At 40.2% G+C, this 17,700-nt stretch overlaps 1 protein-coding gene across 3 annotated transcripts in view; it reads left to right on the forward strand.

The window, feature by feature from the left end:
* The window catches only part of NUP98 (nucleoporin 98 and 96 precursor), a gene marked incomplete at both ends in the record, with an annotated part of 89,057 nt that extends 71,697 nt beyond the window's left edge, over positions 1–17,360 (forward strand). For all 3 annotated transcript variants that reach the window (XM_084231156.1, XM_084231157.1, XM_084231158.1), the window contains 7 exons: positions 868–1,011; positions 1,657–1,799; positions 9,683–9,904; positions 12,710–12,951; positions 13,581–13,735; positions 16,904–17,015; positions 17,143–17,360. In XM_084231156.1, the coding sequence (XP_084087282.1) occupies positions 868–1,011; positions 1,657–1,799; positions 9,683–9,904; positions 12,710–12,951; positions 13,581–13,735; positions 16,904–17,015; positions 17,143–17,360 (1,236 nt within the window). The remainder of the gene's footprint in view (positions 1–867; positions 1,012–1,656; positions 1,800–9,682; positions 9,905–12,709; positions 12,952–13,580; positions 13,736–16,903; positions 17,016–17,142) is intronic.
* Between the last annotated feature and the right edge of the window lie 340 nt (positions 17,361–17,700).

The raw sequence follows: 17,700 nt of genomic DNA on the forward strand, positions 1-17,700 counted from the left end.
TGAGTTGTTTGTTTTCTTATTTTACTGAGTTTTGAGAATTGTTTATATGTGTTCTGGATACAAGTCTTTAATTATATATATGAATTGCAAATATCTTTTCTCAATCTGTGGCTTGTCTTTTAATTCTTAGTTTTAGTATGTTTGAGTATGTTTGGTACTCATAACTAAGCAACTTTTTTTTTTATTTTTAATGAAAATAAATTTAAAAAGGACTAGCATGTTCAATTTAAAAAATGAGTTCTATAGAAATTAAAATTTTAAAATTCATATCCCATGTCATAGTTATAACTATAATTTCTAATATCATGATAAAAATAATTTATTGTTTCTACTTCCATATTTTAAGTCTCCATTTCCCCTTTCTCATTCCTAACTTTTTTTTTCAATAGTAACAGTGCTTAGTGTTCATTGTTGAGGGTCAACATATATTTATACTACATTAAGTTCTCTGCTAAAAGTACAAATTTTATCCTTCACCATAACATTGTTCCCTTTTTCCCCAATTTACCTACACTCTTCCCCATTCCTCTAGTTGGTCTTAAAGTTTATTTTTGTTTTATTCAGCTCATTTCTTTGTGTTTGTCATTTTATTAAAGTCAGTTTCTAAAAATAAAATAGCTGGTCAGAATTTATATACACCTATATGCTGATAACCGTTGGCAGCTTACTGCTCTGCTCAGTGATTCTCAGAGCACTCATTGTCTAAATCTACCCTCTTACCTGTCACCAAGGTACTATGTATTTTATATTTAGACCTTTAATACTGCCTTCTAGATCACTTAAAATATTACTTGCATAAGTGAATAATTTTCAGACCTGGGAGTAATAAGTAACATGTAGCTGTGATGTTGATTTTGTCTTCTGCAGGTGTGGCAGCTCTCAGAAAAGAAACAAATCAATGTGTGTTCTCAGTTAGATTGGAAACGCTCCCTAGCTATCCATCTTTGGTATTTGCTTCCACCAACAGCTTCCATTTCCAGGGCACTCAGCATGTATGAAGAAGCATTCCAGGTATTTGTATCTAATCAACCTAAGGAAGAGTCCTTGTGGGAGTTATTTGAAGTATCATACAATTGAAACAGACCCAAGAAGTCTGATGGGAGACTTTCTTTTCTCCTGTCTTTAGACAGGGCTACTCTAAAACTTTTTCAAATATTTGTTTCTATTTTATTTAATATGTTTCCATAATTGACTCTTACTGCTGTTTTCCTGCCTCCAATATCAGAGAATTTTTCTTTATTCCATATTTTCTCTTACTCCTTTGAGATTTCCCTGAGATCTGACGTGAATGCATATTTTTGTCAGTGTTAAGGTTAAAAGATTGTTTTTAAATGCCAGCTTCTCTTCAGTTATTTTCTTACTGTCTTTATTATCTTCGATGTAATTTGTCAGAATTATTTGTCAAGAAAAAGAGAACACTAAATAAACTAAGTGTAATAAGAATTGTGGCAAGAAAAGGAATGGAGTATTAATGAGAGCTATGTGATGTCTTTCCCAGTCCACTGAAGACAGGAGGAATGTCACTGATCACAATAAGTTTAAAATCCTTTTAGGGTGTTGCTTCATTCTTAACACACATCTAAGTAATGAGACATTATAGCATCTAATGAAACACTAGCAACTGATAATATTGTTTTATCAAATTCTTCCCTTCAGAATACCTCTGAGGGTGATAGATATGCCTGCTCCCCACTTCCTTCCTACCTGGAGGGCTCTGGCTGTCTTATAGAGGAGGAACAAGACTCAAGGAGACCACTTCAAGATGTGTGCTTTCACCTTCTAAAACTCTACAGTGACAGGTAATCAGAGTCATGTATTGTAATAACCCCTAGGCCACCAGGGAGGCCCTATGAAGGATTTTAAGTGAGGACTTAATGTGCTGAGTGACTGTCTGTTGCTGTATATTAGTTTTGCTATTCTAGATTTTTATATATACAAGAGCTGGGGCACAGGCTAGAGGTGTGGGGGTGAGAGGATTCACCAGAGAAAGAGTGGGGAACAGAACAGGCAGATTGACTGAAGTACACTGCTGAGGGGAGCAGTGCGAGACTCAGAAGAGGTCTGCTGTGCCATGTGGGTTGCTCCCTGGCCAGCTGGGGGATCGAAGTCATGCTGCAGAGGCTGCGGACAGCTTCATTGGTTGTGTCTTAACTGCTTGCACCACCAGGAGGCCCTCTAGATTTTTATATAATAGAGATTGTCCTGGGCCTCCCCGGTGGCACAGTGGTTGAGCGCTGGGTTGCGAAGCTGCCCGGGGCCTCTGCAGCGCTGGTTTGATCCCCAGCTGCTCCCCGGCCACCGGAGGAGGGTCCCACAAGGCGCGCAGACCTCTCCTGCCGCCCGCTGCTCCCCTCAGCAGTGTACTTCGGTCCTTCTGCCTGCTCTGCTCCCCGCTCTGGCTCTGGTGAATTTGCTCACCCTCCCGCGCTTCTGACTGTACCCAGTGCCTGTATAAACAAAACAAACAAACAAATAAATAAATAAATAAATAAAACATGCCTCTATTAAAAAAAAAAAAATAGAGATTGTCCTATATGTAATCTTTTGTGTCTGGCTTTTTCACTCATCATAACTTTTAGATTTAGCCATGTATATCAAAAGGAGGGTTTTTTTGTTTTGTTTTTCTATAATTTATTCATTTGTTGATAGATTTTCTTATTTCAGGCTTTATGACTAAAGCTGCTATGAATGTTTTCAGAAATGTTAGTATCATTTTATATTTTCACTAAGATTGCTAGTTGCTCCATATCTTTTCCAAAATTTGGTATCAGGTTTTTAAAATTTGACCATTCTAGTAGTCATATAGTGTTATCTCACTGTGTCTGTGTGTTTAATAAACAATATAAAGTGATTTATTTATCCTATAATAATACAGTGACATTATCAGATCTAATCATTTGGTCGAAACTGTTTCAGAACTGTCTTTTTACAATCAGAAATATTGAGGAGTTTCTATAGTAACAATAGCTCACATATCAGTTAAGCTCTTCACATAACTTTCTTTTAAGTATAGGGTACTTAATTATAGAATAATATAGTTTTTATTGTGATTTAAAGTATACATAACTAAAATTGTATTTTAATTTGTATTTCTCATATGCCTAATGTTGACCATTTCCCCCCGCTATTCTTATTTACCATCTATATATCTTCCTTGCTAAAATGTCTGTTCAAATCTTTTGCCCTTTTTTTAATGGGCTTGTCTTATTGTATTGTCATAGTTCTTAATATTTTCTGGATATTAATCCTTTATTATAAATGTACTTTTATAATTATTTTCTCACTGTGTAAAAAGTTTCTGAGCTACAAATCAATTTCTTTGATAAGGACTGTTGAAGTTTTCTATTCTTCAATCAATTTTGAAGATTTGTTTCTTCTAAAGACTTCATTTCACCAAGGTCACCAAATTTATTAGCATAAAGTTATAGCATGTCTTTTTAAATATCTTTTTATACTTTGCAAGTGTCTGTAGGATCTGTAATTATGTCTCTGCCTTCCCAATATTGGTAATTTGTGTCTTTGCTTTCCTTAATTACTCAGTCTACCTCTAGCTTTTAGTTTCATTGGTTCTCTCTGTTATTCATCCAGCTCAAAATGAATTGTAAACCAATTTGTAAGTTGGAGTTAACAAAATTAAAATTACTGCTCATTAAACAAACCTTACAAGAATGAAAAGACAAGCTACAGATTGAGAAAAGACATTTGCAGTTGATATATATGGTGAAATACATACAAAGAAAATATAAAGAATTATTAAAATTCAGTAATAAGAGAACAACCCAATTTAAAAATTGAGTGAAAATATTTAAACAGATACTCCACCAAAGACTTGTATATCAAACAAACACATGAAAAGATACAGCAGGGAAATGCAAATTAAAACCATCATGGGATACCACTACCCACCTATTAGAAAGACTAAAAATTTAAAAGACCTGTTGTACCAAGAGTTGTCATGGATGTAAAGCAACTGGAATTCTCATACACTGCTGGTGAAAAGTGTAAAATGGTAATTGGCACTTTGGAAAATAGTTTGCAACTTATAGTGTTAAACTTGTACCTATAGACATATAATCCAGCTATATATAATCCTAGATGTTTACCCATGAGGAATGAAAATATATATCTATATGCAAATATTGATAGCAACTTTATTTGTAATGGTCCAAAACTGGAAACAGCCCAAATTTCCATCAAACAAATGGTGGTATATCAACACAATTGAATACTACTTAGCAATAAAAAGGGAAGAAGTTTGTTTTGTTTTTGTTTTGTTTTTAGATTGATTTATTTATGCATATAAGAGCTGTGATACAGGCCAGAGATGCGGGGGGTGAGAGGATCCACCAGAGACAGAGTGGGGAACAGAACAGGCAGACTGACTGAAATACACTGCTGAGGGGAGAAGCGGGTGAGACAGGAGAGATCTGCCTTGCCATGTGGATTTCTCCCTGGCCAGCCGGGGATCAAACTCGTGCTGCAGAGGCTGTGAATTGATTCATAGTGCGGTGCTTAACCTCTTGCCACCACCAGGGAGACCCAAAAGGGAAGAACTTTGAACACATCCAACAACTTAGTGAACCACAAAATAATTTTACTTAGTTTTGAAAGAGGTGAGACGAGAGTACCCAGAAAACATACCTGCTATATGATTCCAGTATATATAAAATTTTAGAAAATGCAAATTAATCTACAATGAGAGAAAGCAGTTGAGGTCAGTGGTTGCCTGAATGTGAAAAGAGAATACAGTGATATCTCAAGGTGCCAGAAATAGAGAAACCAAAGTCAGAATGAGTTAATCATGTTATCATAAAAGTAGAATTGGGGCCTCTGTGGTGGTGCAGTGGTTGCGCACTGGGCTGCGAAGCTCCCCTCAGCCTCTGCAGCATAGTTCGATCCCCGGCCGCCAGCGAGAGTCCCACATGGCGTGCAGACCTCTCCTGCCGCCCGCTGCTCCCCTCAGCAGTCTGCCTGTTCTGTTCCCTGCTCTGGCTCTGGTGAATTCTCTCACCCTCCCGCGCTTCTGACTATACCCAGTGCTTGTATAAATAATAAATAAATCTTTAAAAAAAAAAAAAAAAAGAAGAAGAATTGCTCTAACACCCTTATGTAAAATCCACACCGTCTCTTAAAAATAGTCTAGAACAATATAATAGCTGCTGCTATAATTTAAATATGATTTAAATTAATTAGATATATTTAAGTATAATTTAAATTAGTGGCTATTTGAAAATTAAATCAGATTTTATTAAAATTAAATTAAAATTTTATTTACTCACACTAGCCATATTTCAAGTGTTTAACAGCCTCATGTAGCTCATGGCTTTCATATTGGTCCACAGTCATACATATTATACACACAAAGTTCAGTTTGACAGCACTGGTCAGGAAAAACTCAGCTCATTACTCTGGGAGGTATTAGGAAGTTATAAAATATTTGGGATCTTAGATAAAAACTAACAGTTACTGATTGGCAGTTCACACCCCAGATCTTTAAAGCTTACAGTTGTTGGATCTAGTTTACACTGTTCTTATAATCTTGGAATTGCAAGCTAAGTATTTGACAGACAAATTGGTCCCTGGGCATTTTCAAAATCCAAATTTCTGTATAAAGAATAATACCCACTGTAAAAGTTGAAAGAAATAACTATTGTGAAAACTAGTTAGCTGCTTAAATAAGAGTATTAGTAAGTAACAACTTTAGATAGTAGAACAACTGAAAGATAATAAGGTAACTGTTTTAAATAGTAAAGAAAAATAATAGACACTATAATGAAGATTTACTGGGAGGATAAAGACTCCTTGGACCAGGATGTATACTATAAAGGCCCAAACGAATATCAGCAAACCTGTTAGATCACTCAGCCATTTTTTGTGTAGTACAATGGAATCCAAAGCTGATGCTGACCCACAGCAGGATATCGCTTAGATACTTGATTTGTGAGGTACCCACAACCTGGCCTGTTGTACTGGGAAATTTTTTTTTTCTTCCTGCTTCCTCTTACACACTTTTACGTTTTGGTAAGTGTACTTTCATTTTTTATCTGAATAAATTTGCCTCCCTCTGGACAGAAAGGTTTATATACATAGGAACCACTCAGTTTGAAGCTTCAAGTTTTCCTCCCTCTGTGAGGCCAATAATGTTTATGTAAAAATTATGGAACCCTATTCTGTGCCCATTTAGGAAAGTGTATGTGGTATTCCTGGTAAGATTTAAGTTTGCTGTGGCTACTGTAGGGCTCTTCCAAACTTGCAAACTGAAGAGTTAAGATCAGAAAGCTGCTGGGCCTCCCCGGTGGCGCAGCGGTTGAGCGCTGGGTTGCGAAGCTGCCCGCAGCCTCTGCGGCGCCGGTTCGATCCCCGGCTGCTCCCCGGCCACCGGAGGAGGGTCCCACAAGGTGCGCAGACCTCTCCTGCCGCCCGCTGCTCCCCTCAGCAGTGTCCTTCGGCCCTTCTGCCTGCTCTGCTCCCCGCTCTGGCTCTGGTGAATCCTCTCACCCTCCCGCGCTTCTGACTGCACCCAGTGCTTGTGTAAACAAAACAAACAAATAAATAAATAAAACATGCCTCTATTAAAAAAAAAAAAAAAAGATTTAAAAAAACTGCGCCTCACACTAAACCTCATTATAAAAAAAAAAAAAAAAAAAGATCAGAAAGCTGCTAAGATCTCACTCCTTTCTTATGTTCCTCTTTCTGCTCCATCAACCCCACCTTTGGGACTTTGAAATGTAAAATTAAGGAGTTTCTTATCAGGAAAAAAAAAGAAACTTTTTGGAAATTGAGCTAATGAAATTTTTTGTTTTTTTTTTATACAAGGCTTTTTTTTTTTTTTTTTTAAGATTTATTATTTATACACGCACTGGGTATAGTCAGAAGCATGGGAGGGCGAGAGAATTCACCAGAGCTGGAGTGGGGAGCAGAACAGGCAGAAGGACCGAAGTACACTGCTGAGGGGAGCAGTGGGCGCGACAGGAGAGGTCTGCGTGCCACGTGGGACCCTCACCCGGTGGCTAGGGATTGAACCGGCGTTGCAGAGGCTGCAGGCAGCTTCACAGCCCAGCGCTCAACCACTGCGCCACTGGGGAGGCCCGAGATAATGAAATTCTTATGTCTTCACAAATACTGGTAATGAAAGGCTTTGGCCAAAGGAACAAACTGTAGAAACTGAGTAGACTGCCAAAACTGAAGTTTTTATTCTCTATTTTCTGTAAAACTATTGTTGTGTTATGCAGATACATAGGTGTATGTATTTATATGTATATATGTATCTTATACCTGCACGTGAAATTTTTTTTAAAGATTTATTTTTATCAAAAACTTGGGTGTAGGCCAGAGGTGAGAAGATTCACCAGAGACAGTGGGGAGCAGAACAGGCAGATTGACTGAAATACACTGCTGAGGGGAGCAGCGGGCAAGGCAGGAGAGGACTGCTGCGCCATGTATGTTACCTCCCTGCTCAGGGATTGAATTTATACTGCAGTGGCTGGTGATAGCTTGCTAGCGCTGGGACTTTAACCCCTATGCCACCAGGGAGGCCTTGCCACATGAAAATTTTAAATAAAAGCTGTAATATCTTTGTGTGTTTGTATGTCTTCTCATGTATATTATATATGGATGGTATTACCAAAATTCAATTGTAAATGGGTTTTATTTAATTTGCAAGCATTATGTAAATTATCTCTAAGACCTGAAAATAACAGAACTTAACCCAGATATTTTTCAGGTTAGCCTGGTCTTGAATAATTTTTGATAAATAAAAGCTAGATTAGGGGCCTCCCTGCTGGCGCAGGGACTATGTCTCAGCCCTGTGAAGCTATCAGTAGCCACCACAGCAGGAGTTCCATCCCCAGCAATGGAGCTAACCCACATGGCGCAGCAAACCGCCTGTCTCTCCCATTGCTCCCCTTAGCAGTGTATTTCAGTAGATCCACTTGTTCTGTTCCCCACTCTTTCTCTGGTGAATCCTCTTACCACCCCCGCACCTCTGGCCTGCACCCCAGTTCTTATATGCATGAATAAATAAAATAAATCTTAAAAAAAAAAAGCACTATCGGGCCTCCCCAGTGGCGCAGCGGTTGAGCGCTGGGTTGCGAAGCTGCCCGCGTCCTCTGAGGTGCTGGTTCGATCCCCGGCTGCTCCCCGGCCACCAGAGGAGGGTCCCACATGGCGCGCAGACCTCTCCTGCCGCCCGCTGCTCCCCTCAGCAGTGTCCTTCGGTCCTTCTGCCTGCTCTACTCCCCACTCTGGCTATGGTGAATTCTCTCACCCTCCTGTGCTTCTGACTGTACCCAGTGCTTGTATAAATAAAATAAATAAATAAAAACATGCCTCTATAAATTAAAAAAAAAAATTTAAAAAAAAAAAAAAAGCACTATCAAGATATTGCCAGCCACTGTGGCATGACGTCGTTCCCCAGCCAGCGAGCTAACCCACATGGTGCAGCAGACCTCTCCTGTCTCATGTTCTGCTCCCCACTCTATTTCTGGTGAATCAGCCCTCGCACTTGTGGCCTACACCCCAGTTCTTATATGCATAAGTAAAAATAAATCTTTTTTAAAGGGGGACGAGCTTAAAATTTGGTGTTTGTTTATTTATTTAAGTATGGCAAAAAGTATGGTAAAAATACTTTCTATTTGTGACTAACATTATGAGTCAACAGAAGGGAAATATGTCTCTGGGATTTTGGCCCTGCTTTGGGAAAAAACTAAGATCTACCTCCATAGAGCAACAGCTCCTGGCAGTGTACTTAGAGTATACATCAGCCAAAGGGCTAAACTTAAGATGGTTTGACTGACAATTACTCAAGAGCCCTGGATATTAATGCTTTATGTTGATAGATGAACTATTAAAGAAACTTAAATTGTGGGGGCTTCCCTGGTGGCACAAGGGGTTAAACACCGCACTGTGAAGCAATCCGCAGCCTATGCAGCACGAGTTCGATCCCTGACCGGCCAGGGAGCAACCCACATGGCGCAGCAGACCTCTCCTGACTCGCCCGCTGCTCCCCTCAGCAGTATTTGGTCAATCTACCTGTTTTGTTCCTCACTCTGTCTCTGGTGAATCCTCTCACCCCTACACACACACCTCTGGCCTGTACCCCAGCTCTTATATACATAAATAAATAAATCTTTTTTAAAAAACTCCTTAAATTTTGGGAAATTGGGCTTCCCCAGTGGTGCAGCGGTTGAGTGCTGGGTTGCGAAGCTGCCCGCGGCCTCTGCAGCGCCTGTTCGATCCCCGGCTGCTCCCCGGCCACCGGAGGAGGGTCCCACATGGCGCGCAGACCTCTCCTGCCGCCCGCTGCTCCCCTCAGCAGTGTGCTTCGGTCCTTCTGCCTGCTCTGCTCCCTGCTCTGGCTCTGGTGAATTCTCTCACCCTCCCATGCTTCTGACTGTACCCAGTGCGTGTATAAATAAATAAATAAATAAATCTTTAAAAAAAATTTTTTTGGGAAATTGTACATAGTACAAATGAAGAGAAGGTGCCTTGTTTATTAGTAGGTGCGATCTGGATGAACCTAGAAGTGTATTTATATAATTGTCTAAGAGGGAGAGTTAGGAGGTCTGTAATGCTTCTGCTCCCTGGTATCTGCCTTTATTGTCTGCAGAACCATAATAATTGATCTATTCAGCACAGATGGTCTGCCTGATAAATATGATAACACTCAGTATTTTCTTTGCAGACATTATGACCTCAACCAGTTGCTGGAACCCCGAAGCATAACAGCAGATCCTTTGGACTACCGCTTAAGTTGGCACTTGTGGGAGGTGCTTCGGGCTCTTAACTACACCCACCTCTCAGAGCAGTATGAGGGTGTGCTGCAGGCCAGTTATGCTGGCCAACTGGAAAGTGAGGGACTCTGGGAATGGGCCATCTTTGTCCTCCTGCATATTGACAACTCAAGGTGAGTGAGAAGCCATTGAACCCACTATGTGTGTCTAATACTACAAATCAGTGCCAAAGGAATTAGTCTGTTAGGGTTTAGTTCAGCAAGTGAGTGTGGTTTTAGAATGTATTCTGGGTATAACCTTGTAATAAGTCATAAGATAGTTCAACCTGCAGATAGTTCAACCTCCCTAGTGTTTGTCTAGTCATGTGAACAAGTTAGAAATAAGGTTGCCTTTGATTAAGTGCCATTTTATGCTATTTATCATAAGGCCTCTCCATAGGCTGAGAAGGGAAAAGAGATGTTTGTGAACTGCAGTGATTAGGGGCAAACTTTCAGGAAATAAGATTCAAACAACCTATAAGGTAGAAATAGGAAATAGGGCCTCCCTGGTGGCGCAGCGGTTGAGCGCTGGGTTGCGAAGCTGCCCGCGGCCTCTGCGGCGCCGGTTCGATCCCCGGCTGCTCCCCGGCCACCGGAGGAGGGTCCCACATGGCGCGCAGACCTCTCCTGCCGCCCGCTGCTCCCCTCAGCAGTGTACTTCGGTCCTTCTGCCTGCTCTGCTCCCCGCTCTGGCTCTGGTGAATTCTCTCACCCTCCCGCGCTTCTGACTGTACCCAGTGCATGTATAAATAAATAAATAAATCAAAAAAAAAAAAAAAAAAAGAAATAGGAAATAAGTGGAAAGGGAAGGTTATATACTTGGGTGGAGCAATCCCATTAATTTAGGTGCACAGATTCACTTAACTGTGGCAGAAATATTACTCAATATACATTGAGCGGCCTCAATGTATCCAGGAAGTGATATTATGGATTGGCAGGGAAGACCCCTGCTTTTTCTCTCTCTTGTTGACTTTCTCCCTCTCTGTCTTTCAATCATTCCTACACCTCAAGTTTGATAGCACTGTATTTACCAATACAACCTTCCTTAGATTATATAATGTTTTGGTTCCTTGTCCTGAAAGATCCCTTTTCTTCATGGTGCAAATGAGATAAAGTTGGAGGTGTTTTTGTTAAAGGCAGTGCATGGCATTACAATAATAATCAAAAATGTTTATATAGTACTTTTATATATAGTGCTTTTAGATATGTTTATATTCTTATTGTAGGTACTTTACATATATTAACTCATTTAATACTAATAATGAACAGATGAGATACTTATTGTCATCTGTTTTACAGATGAGCAGTCCAAGGCACAGAGAGATTAAGCTTAAGTAACTTGCTTAAAATTACAATTAGTAAATTGCAGAGTGAGGACTTTCATCACAAGACACTCAGAGTCTACACTCTTACTCACTGTGCTACGCTATCTGTCATGTTGTATGTTATGGAAAGAAGCTGAGTTTTGTGACTAGAGCTACCTAAGTTCTGGATCCACCATAGAATCACGAAGACGTAGCATCAAACGGGTCACATACTCACTTTTGACTTTGGGTAATGATATTCTTCAAGCCTTTTTTTTTTATCTGTAAAATCATAATATTAATCCCTATTCAAAAGTGCTAGTTTAATGAACCGGCGCTGCAGAGGCTGCGGGCAGCCTCTCAGCCCAGTGCTCAACTGCTGCGCCACCAGGGGAAGCCCTCAAAATTGCTAGTTGAAAGGAGTAAAAGTATAAAACATCTAGCACAGCCTTCCTTTAAGGAATTTCTTCTTCCTTACAGTAAGCAAAAAGATCCGTGACTTTTCCTTTGAATTTATTTAAATGTACTCATGGGGAATTTCACATGGTAAAAGATTGACTAGTTGGAGGACTGATGATTCAGAGTTGGCTGTGGGAAAGTATATCTTCTTTCCTGGGGGAAAAAAATATTGAAAAGTAGACCACTGTGATGAGATTGGGAGTCGCTGAAACACTGTGAGTTCAAAAAAGTATGGTAAGATGAGAATAGTTTTGATCTAAAATGAAAATGGCTGGTCTTTTGGCCCAGACAGAAAAGAAGTCTGCTCTTAGGCCTTGAGCTCAGAAAGAGTGAATTTAGCTTAAATCTAGAGATAGAAAGAAAATGAATTAGGATGATTGATAGCTTTGAGAGAAAAAAAGAGGTAGAACCTAGAAGAGACCTTCCCTTTTAAAAAAAACTACTTTGTTTCCTTGAATTGACCTTGTGAAAGAAAAAGTAAAGGGAGGTGGTTGGGAATAAGTCCTGCAGAGGACTTCTTCATGGAGTATAAATTTCTCCTATCCTAATCCTTGATCTCCTGATAACTAGAGAGGAAATGAAGTGGAGATCCTAGCTAGCAGAAGCCTAGTAGGCAACCTTCCCAAGAGAGTATTTGTTTTCAGACTTCTTTGACTCTGAAAATATATTGTGCTTACTTTCTGTTCTTTCATTGAAAAAGTAAATGCTGGGCCTCCCCGGTGGCGCAGCAGTTGAGCGCTCGGTTGTGAAGCTGCCTGCAGACTCTGCAGCGCCGGTTCGATCCCTGGCTGCTCCCCGGCCACCTGGGGAGGGTCCCACATGGCGCGCAGACCTCTCCTGCCGCCCACTGCTCCCCTCAGCAGTGTACTTCGGTGCTTCTGCCTGCTCTGCTCCCCGCTCTGGCTCTGGTGAAATCAAATTCTCTCACCCTCCCACGCTTCTGACTATACCCAGTGCTTGTATAAATAAATAAACAAACAAATTAATAAATAAATAAAAATCAATCTTTAAAAAAAAAGAAAAAGTAAATGCTACTGTGATGGCTTTTGATGATTGATTGAAGTTTGAAGTGATCTACTAAGGATCAAGATTTGCAAGGGCCACTCTGAACTAGCCAAGGCAGCATTTTCTATCAAATGAGGATGAGATTTATTCCAACTTATATTTCTTCTTATAGCATGCGTGAGAAGGCTGTTCGAGAGCTGCTTACTCGACACTGCCAACTATTGGAAACCCCTGAATCTTGGGCTAAGGAGACTTTTCTGACCCAGAAGCTTTGTGTTCCTGCTGAGTGGATTCATGAGGCTAAAGCTGTGCGAGCACACATGGAATCTGACAAACACTTGGAGGCCCTCTATTTATTTAAAGCTGGGCACTGGAATCGCTGCCACAAACTCATCATCCGGCACTTAGCTTCTGGTGAGTGCTCAGACAGGGGCCTGTGTCTCTTGGAATTGCCTCCACTTTTTCTGATCTGAACGCCATTATGAGTCAGGCCAGAGGTGATGCTCAGAACAGGACATGACCAATTTGAATCAAATCACACTTTGTACAAACTGTATAGACCAGGAAAAGAAGGTGACCACCAAGTTATTGCTGTATAAAATCTACCTTCTCTTTACCCCACATCTCATCACTTAAATTTTCTTTATTGTTACCTTTGGGGGTTTTAGTTTTTTCTTTGTCAGGATTGCTTGGTGGCTCTCCTTGTTACTCAGGTCTCCTCTTAGATAATGATCTTCCTCAGGCAAGATCATAGGGGGTACATAGCATTATTATTACTTTACCTTTTGATGGGCATATTCTTGATGTACTAATTATGTGGAGCTCTTTGTTTACTTATGAAACTTTATTCAACAACAGACATACCTGTTTGGGAAACTGAAGCTAGAAATTATTCACATTTTTCTTCAGAGAATTTCAAAATACGTACTTGGAATTCTCTTATTTCTCTGTCCTTCCTATCTTAGATTGCTGCCACATCCTCTTTGTACTTTTGGGAACCATATACTTGTACAGAGATAGTACTCAATGTTTTGTTTCTTCAGATGCCATCATTAATGAAAACTATGACTACCTGAAGGGATTTTTGGAAGACTTGGCTCCTCCAGAGCGCAGTGGCCTAATCCAGGACTGGGAAACATCTGGGCTTGTTTACTTGGACTATATTCGGGTCATTGAAATGCTCCACCATATACAGCAGGTACCTGAGTTCCTTAAACCACCCCATGGCTTTCCCTTGCCCTGTCCTCCCTGAAGTCACAGAGCAACCATTTTTTCAATTTATTGGCAGAGATAACACTGTCTGAGCAGGAGGGAAATTTTGATGAAGCTGATTTGATGTAGCATTTTGACAACTGTATCAATTTTTTGTATTGATTACCATGTAGTATGTGTAGTTGACATTTCTGAGGCTCATCCATAGTTAGTTTCCTCCCCTTGTCCAGCCCTAGTCTGAGTGAGAAGTTCAGGGGTAAGAGAGAACTACAGCAAGGTCAGAGATTTGGTAAGTATTATTTGATACTTTATTTGGCATGTTGTAAAATTGCAAATGTTATGGTTTTAGTTTCCATTAACATTTCTTGGGTCATTCTCCATAGCCATAAGATCGGTCTCCATTGTTTATAGTACAGAGACGAAAATCATAAATAGGTTCCAAGCACTTTAGAGACATTTACTTTTCACCCTTGCCTTCACTTCTCCCACTCTTACCTATATTAAGCTTGACAACCTGCTGTACTCAACACTAAATTAAAACAAACCTTTTATTTCCCTCTTTAGCACACACATACTCATCCTTTAAGTTCCAGATTGCTGTAAGCTCTACTTTGCTCTTATTTTCCCCCAGTAAGAGTTAATTACACTTTGTTTTTTTCTCCAAAACCCTTGGTACATTTTTCTGCTCGTGTTCTTGACCATATTGTAGTTACACATCTCTTTTCGGGCTGCTATTAACTCCTTTGGGGGAGACTTTCTTTATCTTAAGGCTAAATAAAGCAATAGAATATAAAAATAAAAAGTCAAGTGCTAGAACCAGACCATTCATTTCAATTCATTGCTCCCTCCCTCATTAGCCCTGTGACCTTAAGCAAGTTAATTAACCAACCTGTCCTTGTCTCATCTGAAGGGGATAGCATCACAGATCATAGTAGATAATTAACAGAATTGTCACAAATACTAAACAAAATAATACACAATACTTTACATCAATAAATGCTTTACAATTGTTACATATTATTATCTCATCTAAGCTCCATCTACTTACACAGTGCCTGGCTTGTAAGATGTATAATTTAATAGTTACTGTTCTTTTGAGGTAGATTAAAAGCATCATTCCTAAATTATTACTAAAGAAACTTTTTTCTAATTGAAAATTAATTCATTTCGACCACCAAGTTATTGCTGTATAAAATCTACCTTCTCTTTACCCCACATCTTACCACTTAAATTTTCTTTGTTGTTACCTTTGGGGGTTTTAGTTTTTTCTTTGTCAGGATTGCTTGGAGCTCTCCTTGTTATTCGGGTCTCCTCTTAGATAATGATCTTCCTCAGGCAATCCTTTCCTGATTCCTCAATCTGAAGTAGCCATCCAGTTTCTTTCTTCAACATCACCCTGTTTGAATTATCTATATGGCTTGTGATTCTTCGGCGTTTATTAATATCTGATAGTTTCCTTGTTTTCTGTAAATTTCATGAGCAAAGACCTTACCTTCTCTTGTTTACCACCTTTCACAGTTAAGGTAAAGATTAGGTTCAAGTGTGGGAAAAGGATAGTATTTGTACAGATAGAATGGTGTAAAGCCCACAAAATGGTTGATTCAGTGAGACATACGGAAAGGTTGAATAAATTTTTTGAAAAGGAGGTGATTGGAGACTGAGTAAGAGTTTGGTGGGTGGATAGGAGAAGGGGAGCAACCAAGAGTCATGTTTGAGACAAATGGGGGTTGCTGCTGGAAAGTTTTCAGAATGTAAGTAATAAATAAAATAGAGATTTGCTCTTTCTATTAATCACTGGTTGTGGTGTGGTAAGAAAAGGGGTGTAGAAGAATGACACTGAAAATCAAACTCTTAAGATATTTCAAGTGAGAAGTAACAGTAACCTGAGCGAGGGGAATAACCCTGGAAAAGGGAGTGGAAGGTTGGATTATTATGCTAGAATAAAGATTTAGAAATCATTAGTATATCAGTCATAGTTGGAGCCATAGAAGTAGATAAAAACATAAGAAAAAAATACACAATGAGTAGAGGGTACCTGGGCAATTTAGAAAGGACTGAACTTTGGGAGTCAAGAGACCTAAATGAAATGTTAGTTTGAGCTCCTTCTCTTATAAACTGTTCTCTTAAAGAGTCATACCATCTCTCTGCACTCAGATTTATCTAGAGTTTTGCTACCATGTTAAAGCTTGTTAGTTCATGGTTCATGAATGGTGATCTCAAGACTTGCCAATCAAGGCTCTCTCTCTATTTTTTTAAATATCTTGATCTTTTTTAATTTAAAAAAAAATTGGTGTTTTTCTATTTAAAACACCATTCATTGGGCCCCTTCCAACCTTGTTGCTACCTTCCACCCTCTTCCTCTCTGGTAACCTCAGTTCTGTTGCCACAGTTCACTGGTTTATTTTTATTTTGCTTTGTCTGTTCATCTGCTTCATTTCTTTATATTCTACATAAAGATGAAATCGCCCAGTATTTGTCTTTCTCTTTTTGACTTTGCTTTGCATAAGCCCCAGTAGCTTCTTCCATTTTGCTACACGTGACAAAATTATGTTTTTTCAGTAGCTGAATAGTAGTATTTGATTGTGTTTATATACCACACAACCACCTATCAGTGGACACTTAGGTTGAACAATGCTGTCATAAACACTGCAGTGCATATAATCTCTAGAGTTAATAATTTTCTATTCTTGGATAGATACCTAGAAGTCGGAACTGATGAAAGGATTTACCACCACCACCCCTCCAGTCCTAGTGCAGAGACCTTCTGGGCTCCTCCTAAGACATCTCTCTGCTTGGTGTTAGGCACTGGATTGGGGAAGCTTCTGGACCTACCAATTACAGGTCCTCTGGCTGCCTCCCATCTGGCCTCATTGGGGACCCTAGCCTTGCCAACTGCCTAGGCTAGGGTTTCTGTCTCATGGTCTAGCCCACAGGTCTTCCCCTGCATACTCAGTATATTACTTTCCTGTTTTCTATCACCGCTAGGGTTGTGCCTTGTCCTTAGTGACTAGGTTGGATGGTGGTAACATGGCACTGCTAACTAGCTTCTTACATTTTCCCCTCCCTCTACTATTGTTTCAGAGTTTTGTATAGTCAGTGGGTAGGATTGGGGTAATGGGTCTCCTCTTGACCTAGCTGATTACTCTCTTTGTAGGTGGATTGTTCAGGTTATGAGTTGGAACAGTTACACACCAAAGTAACCTCACTGTGCAACCGGATAGAGCAGATCCAGTGTTATAATGCCAAGGATCGCCTGGCTCAGTCAGGTAAGCCTCTAGCTTCTGGCTTCCCACCTGCTTGCTTCATTTCTTATGTTTATTACATCCCTACCCCCAAGCCCAGCCTCCTAATTTACCACCTGTCCTTGGTGCTCATTCCTCTTTTTTTCCCCAGACATGGCCAAACGTGTAGCTAATCTGCTGCGGGTAGTACTGAGTCTTCAGCATGCCCCTGATGCAACCTCTGATTCAGCACCAGACCCTCAACGAGTCCCTTTGCGCCTGTTGGTTCCCCACATTGGCCGGCTCCCCATGCCTGAGGACTACGCCTTGGAGGAACTGCGCAGCCTCACACAGTCCTACCTGCGAGAACTGACTGTTGGGAGCCAGTGAGGCCCTGGCTCTTCCCACCACACTCACCTGCTCATTCACACTCACCACAAAGAGGTCCCCTGCTTTGAGTTGTTTGGCACTATTTGCCATTCTCTGGGTTGGTTATGGAATCCACCCTCTTCCTGCTGCCTCAAGCAGCATTCTTCAGGTGTTCAGGGCTTTTCTTAATACAGAACATAGTATAAGGGCTTTTGGAACCCAAAAAGGGAGCTAAGTCTCTTTTTACCATCCTCACGACCATTTTCTTTTTTCTTTTAAAAAATGGTCAATAAAGCACCTTTGGCAGGATCCCTGCCAAAGAACCAGGGAATTCTTTTCCACCCTCAGTCATTCCGGATCT

This window comes from Talpa europaea (genome assembly GCF_964194135.1).
Source record: "Talpa europaea genome assembly, chromosome: 1".
Classification (NCBI taxonomy): domain Eukaryota; kingdom Metazoa; phylum Chordata; class Mammalia; order Eulipotyphla; family Talpidae; genus Talpa; species Talpa europaea.